The sequence below is a fragment of the Phasianus colchicus genome, chromosome 1, assembly GCF_987193195.1.
Source record: "Phasianus colchicus chromosome 1, bPhaCol1.hap1.1, whole genome shotgun sequence".
Classification (NCBI taxonomy): Eukaryota; Metazoa; Chordata; class Aves; order Galliformes; family Phasianidae; genus Phasianus; species Phasianus colchicus.
Window position 1 is genome coordinate 181,510,675 of NC_143436.1, and position 13,053 is coordinate 181,523,727.

General features: G+C 36.9%; 1 protein-coding gene across 2 annotated transcripts in view; it reads right to left on the reverse strand.

Annotated features, from left to right (window-relative positions):
- CUL5 (cullin 5) overlaps nucleotides 1-13,053 on the reverse strand; it is a 31,959-nt gene that overhangs the window by 4,657 nt on the left and 14,249 nt on the right. For both annotated transcript variants that reach the window (XM_031606169.2, XM_090133892.1), the window contains exons 8-18: nucleotides 11,946-12,039; nucleotides 8,629-8,759; nucleotides 7,792-7,899; nucleotides 7,118-7,182; nucleotides 4,528-4,660; nucleotides 3,878-4,009; nucleotides 3,172-3,295; nucleotides 2,279-2,454; nucleotides 1,998-2,159; nucleotides 1,186-1,304; nucleotides 125-248 (exon numbers count right to left, since the gene is read on the reverse strand). In XM_031606169.2, coding sequence (XP_031462029.1) covers nucleotides 125-248; nucleotides 1,186-1,304; nucleotides 1,998-2,159; nucleotides 2,279-2,454; nucleotides 3,172-3,295; nucleotides 3,878-4,009; nucleotides 4,528-4,660; nucleotides 7,118-7,182; nucleotides 7,792-7,899; nucleotides 8,629-8,759; nucleotides 11,946-12,039 — 1,368 coding nt within the window. The remainder of the gene's footprint in view (nucleotides 1-124; nucleotides 249-1,185; nucleotides 1,305-1,997; nucleotides 2,160-2,278; nucleotides 2,455-3,171; nucleotides 3,296-3,877; nucleotides 4,010-4,527; nucleotides 4,661-7,117; nucleotides 7,183-7,791; nucleotides 7,900-8,628; nucleotides 8,760-11,945; nucleotides 12,040-13,053) is intronic.

The following is a 13,053-nucleotide window of genomic DNA, read 5'->3' on the forward strand; positions in this document are numbered from 1 at the left end:
TCAGAGCTATACAGCAGAAGCCCAAGCGGGATTAAAAAGCATTTGTTTCATTCATCAACAATAGGAGGCTGTGATAACACAACAAAAGAAAAAGAACCGTGACAATCCTCTGACACACACTTACCTGGGTTCGTAATATCCTTAGCTGGACTATTCCTTCATTCTCCTCTTCTCGCATTCTCTCTGTAGTAAGTTGCAATCGACCAATCAAATTTATCTTGCCCCTTTTCTGAACTTTAGCATTTTTTCTGAAAAAGTTGTATTGTATAAAAATAAGGCAAAGATACATTTTCAGTTAAGGAATTCCTACTAAATTTAAATTACAGCAGCAAGGAGAACCATCGTGTATCAGACATTTATAGACTAGAAGCATTGCAGGACTGGGATACTGGCTGACAAATCCAAATTCAATGCCAATTCCTCCACACAAAAACCCCACTACCAATATACTAATGTTACAACAGAATTTATCAGCTGAAACTGATAGCACTCAAAATTGAAAAGTTACCAGCACTATTTTAAAGACTAGATTTCTAGAGAAACATATTTCAGTTTAGTTACATAAAACTAGGGTTCTTCAAAGGAGCTTTTACAACAAAGTTCAGGAGATGAGACTAGTTCATTTTTCATCACAAGAACTGTCTATATAGCATAAAAAAATAGAGGGAAAAAACAGACATCGTAGCAGACATGGCAAAAAGCTGATGGCATTCTTCACTGGTCACCCCCAAAACTTCTGTGCAGCCTGTCTCTTCTGTCATGTGTTCACATCATTTCCCAAAGCTCGTGATCCTGACGACAGGAACAAATGAACCACCATGTCCCTGCGCAAGAAACTAAGCCCTAGCAGCAGTAGAGTTGGCATTTTCCTATATAAAACCTCACAGACTCATTAGTAATGGGAAGATGGCAGAGCCTCCAGTTCTGCACCTCATCCCCAAGCATTTAAGAAATTTAACTTCACAGAAATCAGAACTATACAAACTCTTGTCTGAAGGGGCCGCTGGAGGTCATCTGCTTCAAGCACCTATCTGAAGCACAACTATCACTAAAAGTGAAATGAATATAGGACAGCAAAGCCTGTGTCTAGCTGAATCTTGAGAACTTCCAAGGATGAAGGTTAAAGTGAATTCCTTTAACTATAAAAAAGCACATAGTTATTTTCATTTTCAAGCATCATCTTACATTAAACTGAACTCCTGGTTCACCGAGAAGAGGGTTCCTTCTGTAAAGTCTTTGGGTGAATTGACTTGAGGTTCATACAATAAAACCTGACGTTTCAGCTTTGGAAATGCTACAAGAGACTACAGAGAAAAAGGGGGGAAAAAAGAATGAAAATAAAACACAAGACTTTCTAAATGGAAACAAGTACTCTTTAAGAACATAGCTCACTGCTGTGCAGACTGTTGTGGAGGAACCACATAGCCCTGTTCAAAGGTGCCAGCGGGCAACACAAAGTCACTAGTAAAATCAAGGATGGGACATAGCTTACCAAATCTCTTTCTGAAATGAGTTACCATAAGTAAAATAATAAAAAGAAAAAAATGCACAAACTCACAGCTACAGAAGTAGCGTGTGGTGTTGCCTGATGTACATTATTTCTCTTTTCTTTTGTGAGCTAAATTATTGAAAGACTGGTAGAGCAAATGCATTACTTCTAAGCAACATACATTTATCAAGAGTTCCTAGAATTAGACCAGTCCCACTCCACAAACCACAATCACAACTGTGTGCTTTATGCTATATATGGTCAGAAAGATCTTGCTGTTTTCAAAAACTTACATTATGTAATTCCAAGCATAGAGAACATGTTAATGTAAAGGCTGTGTGTGCTTAACAGTAGTACAAGAAGCCAGCATTACAACAGATTAATTAAAAAAAAAAGATGTTTACACTTAGTTTTGAAGTATCATCTGACAGCACTTTAAAAATATTAATTCCGTACTTCAGAGTACAAAAAATCAAGAAGAAATCTGTTTCAAAAGAAAGTGAAATACCCATAAAGTCCTCCTAAGTTCTGCATCAGGGAGTTCAGTTGCCAGTTTAAGATTTTCAAAGCTGATCTTCTCTCTGGGTCTTTGGTTCCATGCAAACAGCACAGCTAGCTGAAATGTTGTTACCTCCAAGTCATACTGGCCAACCTCATTCTTAAATGTTATCTGTGAACAGAATGACAATTTTGCTTGAAAGGCTTTCTGGATAACAAGCTTTCTTGCTACTATAAACACACAAAGATTCCTGCCATTGAGACTGAAGCACCAAAAATGTATACACTTACAATTCCATTGGACATGAGGTGGTGCCAGTGCAGTTTTCTACCACTGTGATTCTTTTTATAAAACTCTTCAACTTCTGGGATGAGATCTTCTAATTCCGTGGGCAGTGAGACAAATACTTTTTCAGAACTACGGGACCAGGCACCAGCATTTAAAATTTTAATATTCACAGAGTCAGCTGTAAGACAATACTGGATTATGTGAAACTGCAGGTATAACAGGCAGACAAACAGAAAGCATTCTTCCCCTGTTCTAAACTGGGAAGGACTGAATTTTCAGAAACTAGCAAGGTGCCTACCCATTAATGCACTCTATTTATTGACCACTGGCTTTCTGCCAGCAATACTGATTGAAACCTTTGCTTTTTTGTTTTCCCTCTGCAGAGCTCCTTAAGCAGCGATGCAGCTCTACAGCTGATGTTGGTAAGCACCACTCAAGGGGTTTCAGCAGCAGCAGGCCCAAGGTTGGATGCACTGTCTTTCTCATCAGTGAAATTTAATCTCAGAAATGCAATTTGAACTCTTTACAGTGTGCATCAGTCTCTCCTACTGGCAGGTAAGGGAAGAGCGCAGTATAAAGCACTCATGAAGAATGACAGGGGCATAAAAGAAGGAGATAGTTAAAGCATTCACCTGGTTGGAAGTGGATTCAAGCCCTACCTGGAATTTAGCTACAGTTAGGGAGCCTATATCTAGAAGATATATCCAGTAACTTCCAGAATGATATAGCTCAAGAGTCAACTGTAAGAAAAGCAAAGTACAGATGTTCCCATCTAGGGGTAGCAGTGCTCTGAAGACTGTTCAACCTGCAGTTGATATAATTTTTAACTGAAGGCTCAACAGGATTTTTTAGCAGCACAAGAAATTAAAACCACTAAATCATATGAAAACAATACCTGGTAAAGCAAGTTTATTATTTTTGTGCATTTCTTTGAAGGCCTGGTTCAAGTCTTCAGATACTTTGATATCCTGGAACATTCTAGCCAACTTGTTTACATAGTCTGCTGGCATACCTACTTCCTGTATAAACAAACAGAACACTGAACTATGACAGAAGCAACTAAGAATAATAACAAACTCAAAAAAGAGAGAAAAGTGGTAAGGTACATGGACAGCATCACTTCATTGTAACAAACTTCACTGTAATACAAAGGAGTTCTTTTGCATGTATCACAAGTAGTTCCCCTTAAGAGTATATGATGATTCTCTTAAAGAAATCCATGCACTTAAGAACATATGCATGCATTAAGGAATAAATGAATGAAGGCATTCAAATAACATTCTAATTTACATAAAATTTCACAATTAGACCATCAGTCTAATGACTGATGCATAGGGAAAATATGAAGTTTACAGATACACACAATATATTTAAAAACTATAATTATCACTCTTAGGATCAACATTCCTCTTAAAAAAAGCTCAGTTGTTTTACTTTCACAAAGGTTCATCATAAAATGGAAGTGTAAGACGACCTGCACAGCCTGCTATTTAAAACAGAACTTGCTGAAGCAAGGAGTGGGAATTAAAGCATTTAAGAGTGAGAATTAATACTACATGCAACAGGAACAACCAAGTAAAGAAGGACAACAGGCTACTTACTCGGAGCCACTCCACCATATTCTCCTCAATTTCACTATCAGCTGATATATCTAATATCAGGCGTCTTGTTAAGTGAGCTTTGTGATATCGCATGAAAACATCTTTATTCTGTACATATTTAAGTACCAAAAGCTGTCAAAAAAAAAGATTTTAAATATTTATTTGCACCATTAGACAAATCTTTAAATGCCTATCTAATGTCCCTGTAGACTATGAAGTAGAAAAGGCTACTTGAGGGTGACTGAGAGGACCCATGCTATGCTATCACAGCCACCAGCTATCAATCTTTTATAACGTCACACCTTCAAGTTGTTCCTTTGTCAGCCATCAGGAACTTCTCTTAAATCAGAGAAGACATTAACATGAAGCACCCTGTGTTATTTTCCATACTAACCTTCACTACCATAACACACTACAGCTTGAAATGAGCAATATTTTAGCATATTAATTTGGTGAAGACAACAAAGAGGTATGAAACTCCGCATGGTCAGTAAGATACAAACACACCTGCATCGTGATACAAAACTCCCTTCTCTACTGCTGCACTTCACATAACCATTTTTGAAGATCAAGGCCTTGACCCACATGAGGAAATACACCAACAAAGTTCATTCTCCAGACTAATGAAGTAGAAGAAAGCAAGAACATACCACTTCTTTAAGCTTTGCTTCGATTTCTTCGGAGGTTAATTTTTTGCTTAGTGGTGTTTTTCTTAGCAACATGTCACAGTAATTAGCAAGAAGCTCAGGGCATTTGGATTCAGGCTGTGTTTTCAATCCAACACTAAATAAAGAAAGAACAACATATCTTCAAACTGAAGAGAATCCTGTTATTCTGGAGCAGTCACACTGTGAACAAGACAGACCAAGCACTCCTCTTGGCAGGGCTATAGTGGAACAAGGGAATTCAACACTAATGACAAACTAGGGACAACTCCCTTTTCCTCTTGGAAGAATAAATACTATTAAGCATTTCAGACAAGCTTCTGAAGATCAAGCTTCTACAGCTTGATCATTCCAACTGCTTTTCATTTTAGAACTTTCTAAGTACAATTATATTCAAACTGTAGTTTTAATCAAATAAATGACAGTGAGGATTCCAGTAAAAACTTAGCAGATAACATTTCACTCATCAGTATGGCCTCTTGACAACTCTCAAGTACAACTTCCTGCAGTGCCCAGGAGGCAAAACCTGACACAGGTATTCATGTAGCAACACAGTGAAATTATTTCATAAGAGGCAGAAACAGCAGGCTAACAGCCGGGAGATCGAATAGCTTGAAGGTGAACAAGGAGATGCTACAGTATGCAGTCTGAGGTTCTTCAAAAGGCCTGTGATCACAAGGTTGCATTCTGAACCTGCAACTACTGTTGAATAGAATCGTTTCTAATGTCAGGTGGCACCAACTTGATTTCTAGTCTGAAACTGTTGGCCAACATTCTCTGTAATAGATTGCCTTGGAAAAATAAAGGCAGAGAGCAAGATTGCAGTTAAGCAGCCTTGGGGATGCTCAGGAATCCAGTGCTCTTGCTCATTCTCTCACCCTTGCTTGCTATCTACAGTAGATGAATGCTAAAAGAGACTGTATGCATAGGGAACTTGAAAGAGCTTGGGAAGAAGAATGCTGAACAGAAGACCACTGCCATCACAGTGGTCACTAAGAGATCACTAATTAAATTTAGCTTTTAGGAGTCAAATACAGGCACTGCTTTGCATACTCCCATGGGAAATCTAAACACAGACATAGAAAAAACTCCATCTTGCCTACATCTTTACAAAGTATGCAAAGCAGGGATCCAGTCCGTTGTGAGGATGTTTCCAGTAATAAACCCAGCAAGGCTAATCCCCGTCCCACATTACTATTAGTCCAAAAGCAAACAGTGTTAAGAACCAAATGCCATCTACACACAGCCCTGAGCAGCCCTGCTTCAGCAGAGCTTGGGGCAGAAGGATCCAGAGCTCCCTGCTGACCTCAACCATTCTGTGACTCTGTGTACAAAAATACTGAACAGACTTCAATATCTATGCTACTCCAACTCACAGGTGCTAAATAATAAACTCTGAGAAGCATAGTTTCATTATGCCTTTCCCTAGGAAAAAGATAAAATGATGACTATTTATCAGCAAGAATGAGACATGATAAACTGGAAATAGGAAAAATGTAGGCTTTACCCACACTAATAAAAGTGCAGAGAATCATTTCAACTTGTACAATTGTCTTGTGAAATAGCAGACTTATTTTATTTTATCCCTGGCTCCTAGAAAGCGCAGACTGGCTTGCCAGAGAATGCACATAATTTTGTGCACCCTGCAAATGTTCCATAAAACAGACAATGCTCAGTTCATAAGGAAGTCCTAGCAAATAAATAAAAAGCACCTCTGAAACTCATATTGGCATTTTTTAAAATAATCTCAACACCAGAAATTGTAAGAATGCAGTAACTTGTGCTCAAGCCAACACGAGATCAATATGGATCCATGTCTCCTGTTGCCTGGCTTTTCCAAAGTAGGAACTGTCTCTTTCAGTCTTCTGCTGCGTCTTCTATCTACCCGTGCTCCTATTTTCACACAAGGCATAGGAACTGGAGATATGTGCCCCGCAGCTAACTTCAGTAAGATTGGACAAACCAGTTTAATTGTAGCTGCCAGCCCTTGGTTCTGTAAGCTTTGGTTCTGTAGTAAGTCAGACTACAAACGACACATAAGCAATCCCAACCACCGTAAGTTAAATGCTAACAATCATCTGACTGACTTTATCTCCTCCAGGCTGAGCTGGCAGAGTAGCTACCATCAGCATGATTTTCCTCTCAAGTGCATGTCAGCTTAATCTTCTACTGAAAGATGTTTAAGCTAACCTGGTTAATTTTGCACTGCAACCAAGAAAGAAAACCCACACTCAAAGCATTCACAGTACTTTTACTGGAGTTTGGCAGTTTTACAGCTCAGTTTTTTGGAAGCAATAATCCAGGAAAGTGTTACTAAATTCAACTAACAAACTGATTCATTACTACAAAACAAAAGATTTACAATTACTACAAACAAAACTGTTTAAATAAACTGCTATTCACTGATCTGCTCCCACACGAAATGCATCTCAGAGCTGGATAATCAATCTGAAATTTTATAACATAAGAAGATAAGGCACTTGTAAATGCAGTGTTACCTCTTAAAGACATTTAAAAACAGAAGCTCTTGAACAATTTAATAACCCTGACTCACATTAAAGTTTACACGGCTTACCCCTTTTGCTTCAATGGCAATTCAAGTTTAAATATTGTAGCATCATTCACGACTGCTTTGTATGCCTAAAATAAATAAATACAGATAGAGCTTCAATTTCTCTCCTTAATATGTGAATCACAAAAGTTTTATCTGCCTTTTTAGGTTACTGCAGGAAGAAATTAATTTAGTTCTTCTATTAGCTCAAAGATTGCAGATTTGATTTTCAATATGAGAGTTCAAATCCAGTGACTCAGTTTTCTGTTAACTGATGTTTTACTTTCTCCTTTTTTTTTTTTCTTAACACACCACCTTAAGCAACAACTTAAAGGGAAGGAATTGCATGGAATGGGTTCCATATCTGAAACTGTATGACTACACCCAAACACACAATAAATTCCAAACATAAATATATCACTGAATCAATGCTAAAATTTAAAGGTGCTCAAAAACAGACAATCTTTTAATCTACAATTTTTCAAAGTTACACACAAATGAAACTTGATGCATTATTACACAACACATTCAAAACAAATCAGTTGTTAGTAAGTTACACCAACTTTTTAACACACTTATCAGAATAGAGCAACTTCTAGATTAACCAGTGTGTGGTCACAAGGATTTCAGAGACATCATAATATTTTTTTTAACGATTCTTGAAAAGCTGAAAACAAATGATGAGTAGAAGCACATACCTTATCTCTTGCAGTAAGAAATCTTGGATCATCTTGAAAAGCTTCTTTAACCAATTTACTAAATCGATTAAATAGTGTAAGCAATTGCTCTACATACTTCTCAGAATCCTAAAGTTAAACAGACAACAATGAAATTAAAAAGCAGATTTCACAGAAGTTAGCATGAGCTTACATATAATTCTCTCATCTATAATCACGTGGTGTTCCCAGGGCTCCAGGACTACAAAGAAGGGTTTTTATTTCTATTCCCTGTACCCAAGAGATTTACAGCATTTAAACCTCAACACAGACTTTCAGAATCATGTTTCCTATATACAAAAATAAACGTAGAGAGAAAAAATACAAGTTTTAAATACTCTATAATACCTTCCAAATGAAAAAAATGTTTTCAAAGACCAACAAAATGAAAATCCTAATTGCTGCAAATACCCAGACTTCCTAGACCCTGAGAAAAAGATTATAAGAAGCTGGAAAAGACTGGTGGAAAGCAAACCTTACAAAATTTCCACACTTAGAGCCATATCTGGATTGGTAGTTGAAAGTATATCTCAAATTTCATCAGGAAGTTAGAACTTTGAGAAAACTAATTATGCCTATTTAATCTTAGCACATAATTAAGTAACCTGTGCACTTAATTTATAACCTTTTATTTCTTACCAGTTTACCACTTAAAGAAACAATTAAAAATGCAAGGAGTAAAAAAACAATTTTCTAAGGATACTGCAAAGTTTTATGCTTAGACCAAGCATCTTCAAAAACTATTTCCACTCATGTGTGACCTACAGTTACAGCATTTAACTGCCAGCTTTGTTTGTTTTTTAAAAGCAAGACACTTACAGTAGTAATAGTTTCAGCAGCTGCTACCATATCCGCAAGTCCAGCACTAACAATATGTTCTTCCAAGTCTTTCAGCATGGGCTCTATCCCATTTGGAACTTTATCCATCAATGAAAACATTAAATGCAATTCTGAAAGATACAAATACTGATAAAGTCACTGGACAAAAACCTTTCTTAAAAAAATAACAAGAACAAAACACAGAATTGCTGCACTTTTACTTCAGGATATCTCAAGTAGGAAACTGACTGTGTAAGGAGCAGATAATTCAGGTAATCTATTAAGAAGTAAAAATGCTTTGAAGACTATTAGGCCTGACCCCACAAGGATATTCCTCTAAAGTTGAAACGAAATATCTGTTGTAAGGTAATACTTGCTTATGCACCTAATATAAAATTGAATTAAAAAAAAAACAATGAAGTCAGCAGCAATTTTGATTAAATCCAGGTTCAGCATAAATGCCTTAACCCCCTGGCAAAAATGGACCTCTTTCAGCTGGAAGCCTACAAGAGTTTGTGTATGAAATCATATGGATTCAAGACTTCTCTTTCAAAATTAAATCCAAACAGAGCTCTCTTTGTGTGTCTTTGGTACGATCTACAATGTTTCATCTAAGAATACCAAAGTCTCAAGCAGTTTAACTGACCAGGATGAACAGCACTTTCTCCTTTCTTTTCCCCAGAAGAAAAGGGGAAAACTCAGAAGAGAGTTCTTCTGAAAGATACCAGTTTGAAAACTAGAAAAACTCACACTATTTATCTTCTTTTTGTGAAGTTATTTCAACATTACAAAAAAATTAATATGTACTGAGCCAGCATTAATCACCCCCAGAAAGCTGGCCACAGCAAAACACCTGGCTTAAAATAATTTTAGAGAGGCCACAGAGAGTTAGACTAAACATAGCCAAGTTCTCTGCATAATGAAGGAGAACAAACTGGTTGTGGATTCTGAATCTTTTTTGGATGGAAAAAAGATGACAGATTTGCTTAGTTTCTCAATGTCACATCTACTGTAAAGGAAGCCAAAAGTAAGAGGCTCTGCTTATGTTTTCTCCTCTGCAATACTTCTGTCAGCAACATCTGCAGGATCCTATCACCACAGAGGATGAAATGTTACTAACTTTTATATCCCAACAACTGCTGCAGAACCAAACAGGAAAGCCAAAAACCTCTCAGAACGTCACAGCACAAATTAAGGAATGAAAACCAACAACCACCTTCAAGAAAAGCTTGCACTGCAACTAGAGATAAGTTGGAATGGGCTAACCAATAGGATTTCAGAAATCAGGAAAAAATTAAGTCAAAGTAGCCAGTGCAATTCAGATGTGCTGTAGGTGGTGGCAACACTGCACTACGCAGAGCAAATCCAAAAAGCTCACTCATCTTTCATTTGATCTTTTCATCTGTACTTAAAACAAGGTGGGAGCAGGGAAGAGACACGAGAGAAGAAAAGGGTGGGAAGGAAAAGATATATCAAAGGGCACTACTTTCTGTTTCTGTAAGACAGTGATGGTATGAATAAACTGAAGGCAAAAAAAAAAAGTCAGTGGTCTCTTGTAAAAGAATGTCTGAGGAAGACTTCAGAGTCTTCAAAGACACATTTCAAATCTAGAAGAAAAAGGAACATTTTAATGAAGCATTCCTCTCAGAATGCATGCATTATGAAAACAAAAGATAAAAGAATATATTGTCGTTGTTTGGAGGCAAGCAAACAACTTCCACAAAATTTAGGCCTCCCATCCTTAATCCTATAAGTAAACAAAAAGACACTAAAATAATTGTGAAGCATTTGCAAGTCATGACATCTTTGATACATTTTAGGCAGAAAACATTATGTGTTGCTTCCTTTGCAGGGCATGTAAATATCCAATACTTAACAGAGCATTTTACAGCAATGCCCAGCTCACAGCCACAAACCCAGCCCTTCTGTGTCTGATGTTGTTCAAGAAAGATAAAAATCAAGTTTTTTGAGGCACTTAACATCAAAAAGGCATATGCACAAGTGAAGAATATAGCAAAGGATGCTACCAGATGTATGTATATGTTCCTATGTATAGTTCTAGTTTTCAAATGTTTAATCATCTGCACCTGCATGCTTCACTGAAGTATTTTAAACAGCATAACTTAGGTCTAGGAAAAAAAAAAGGAAAGAAGGGAGAGATGCTTGAGCTCTAACACAGCAAACATAAACAGAAGTACTTTGTAACCAAGCAGTAATGCTGGGCAGAGACAGCCAAAATGGAAGAGGACTGTGGGAAAAATTCACCAAGTTTCTAAAGAAAAATGTTTTGGATACTGTAGATGAAATCTTCTGGAGCTCTTCATTTACATAAACCACTTGCATCCTCCCAAAGGCTGTAACCTATACTCACATGAAGCTGGTGGCTTTCTAGATTTAGCTTTGGATTACTGCCAGAAATCACACTGCTACACAAGCAGATCGGCATGACATAGTTTTGAGGGCAAATATTCTCTGAAATGCTACCTTTAGAAATATTCCCTACACTATTCTAAGTTATAAAAAAAGTGTTTTCACATTTGCATAGAAGTGAAAATATCATATAGATACTAAAAATACTGTCTGCAGGACACTGAACCTTCAAAAAAGTCATTACCATGTGATTTTGGCTTGATTTATGACATTTTGAAGATTTGCCTAGTTCATTTTATCATACAGGACTAACTCAAAACTTTTGAATACTAACCTCCCAGATTCTGGCAGCAGAGCTAAAGTGCCTTTTGAAAACTTTAAAAAGGCACAGATCTAACATGCACTATTCAGTCACATACAATTGCAGAGATTTGGTTCACTGACCTATTGATCCTGCAACAATAACCAGAATAAGAAAAATATCTCTGCTTTGCAGAAAAACAGCTTTGAAAAGAGATGTTTCACTTTTTTTGGATGTGGGGGGGGAGATGAGACAACGTGACACTATGCATCTGAATTACTCAAATCAAGAAATGACACACATGCAAAATTAGTCAACATGAAGAAAATAAGCTGTAGGAAAAGCAAGGAAAATAATTATAAATAAGTACTAAATAAAAAGAGTAATGAAGTATTCATTGAATTCAAGTAAGGTAAGAGCTGTTCAGTCATTCAAGTTAGGGTGCTGTATCTACAGATTTCAGAAGTGTGACTAGAAAACACCACCAACAATCATTTTTGTGGGACAAGTTCCCTGCACGGAGTAACATTCCATCCATGAGACACTGCCACTATCTATTAAAAACAGAAATTCGATCTACCAGCAGATCTATTTTTATGCAGTCAGCGCTGAGTTCATCCTGCACTGCTCCTGAGGCTTCACTTACTTTCTGTTTCATTTCGTTTGATCATGCCTTGGCATTCGGCTAAAATGGTCTCTTTAAAAGATGTCACCAGGGCATTGACGCAGCACTCCATTAGCTGAAACGCAGCAAACACAGAATTAGCTCATCTAGCCTTGAAATTCTCATTACTCTCAAGTTTCCCGTGACACAAAATCTAGTCTGTTCTCACCATGTATGCTGTATAAAATAATTAATAATATAAAGTAATTCATTAATTCACAGAAGTAGGTGTACTTTTAGGAAAGTCTATACATGAAACCATATTTCTTTAAAACGTGTAGGTTAGTGAATGTGATAAGAACACTTCCAAGCCACCAATCAGCTTGGTATTTCTACTGCCTTTTTCCCCTCAAGGGAGCCATCGCTTTTGGAACACCAACTACCCTACTTAGTTTCCAAGTATACATCCAAGAGCTAAGAATAGTTCTCATTCCAGCATACCCTATTTGGACCAGGCTGGGTGGCTTGAACAAGACACTACAGCTAGATCTAGCACAGAAACTGCTTGTACACATCCAGACCATTTCTCTTTTGTCAGCCTCTTCTTACAAGTTATAGCTATGCAAAATGAATGATTTACAGCTTAACACAAGACATAAAATAAATTTTCATCAACTGCAGTAAATTCAGATTTAAAGGGTATTTATTTAAAATAACCTGTTTCCTGAACTGATTCCAACATAGGCAATTATGAACTACTCACTGCAGTTAAATCTTCCTCCAGAGTCTGAACTGTGTGAAATATTGCTCAACTGGGGGGAAAGGGTCATGAGCAGAACATACTAAATGGCCATATTTCAGCCTAAGAAGAAATCTAGAACAGTTTAAATGAAATTTTCATTGCTCCTTCTGATTGCAGTGAGCAGTAACATTTTCAGGTACTCTAAATGAGCCTTGAGATGCCCTTCACTCACTAGACTGCAGTACTTATTTTCAAACATCCTCATCCACTGTTAAGCATAAAAAAAAAAATCCTGACTCAAAATGAAAGAGCAAAAATACATTTGAATGAAAACCTTCTCTTTAATTTGAACTTTAATCTACATTTACAATTAAAATATCTTTAGAAATTGTAAATCGCCAGATTATA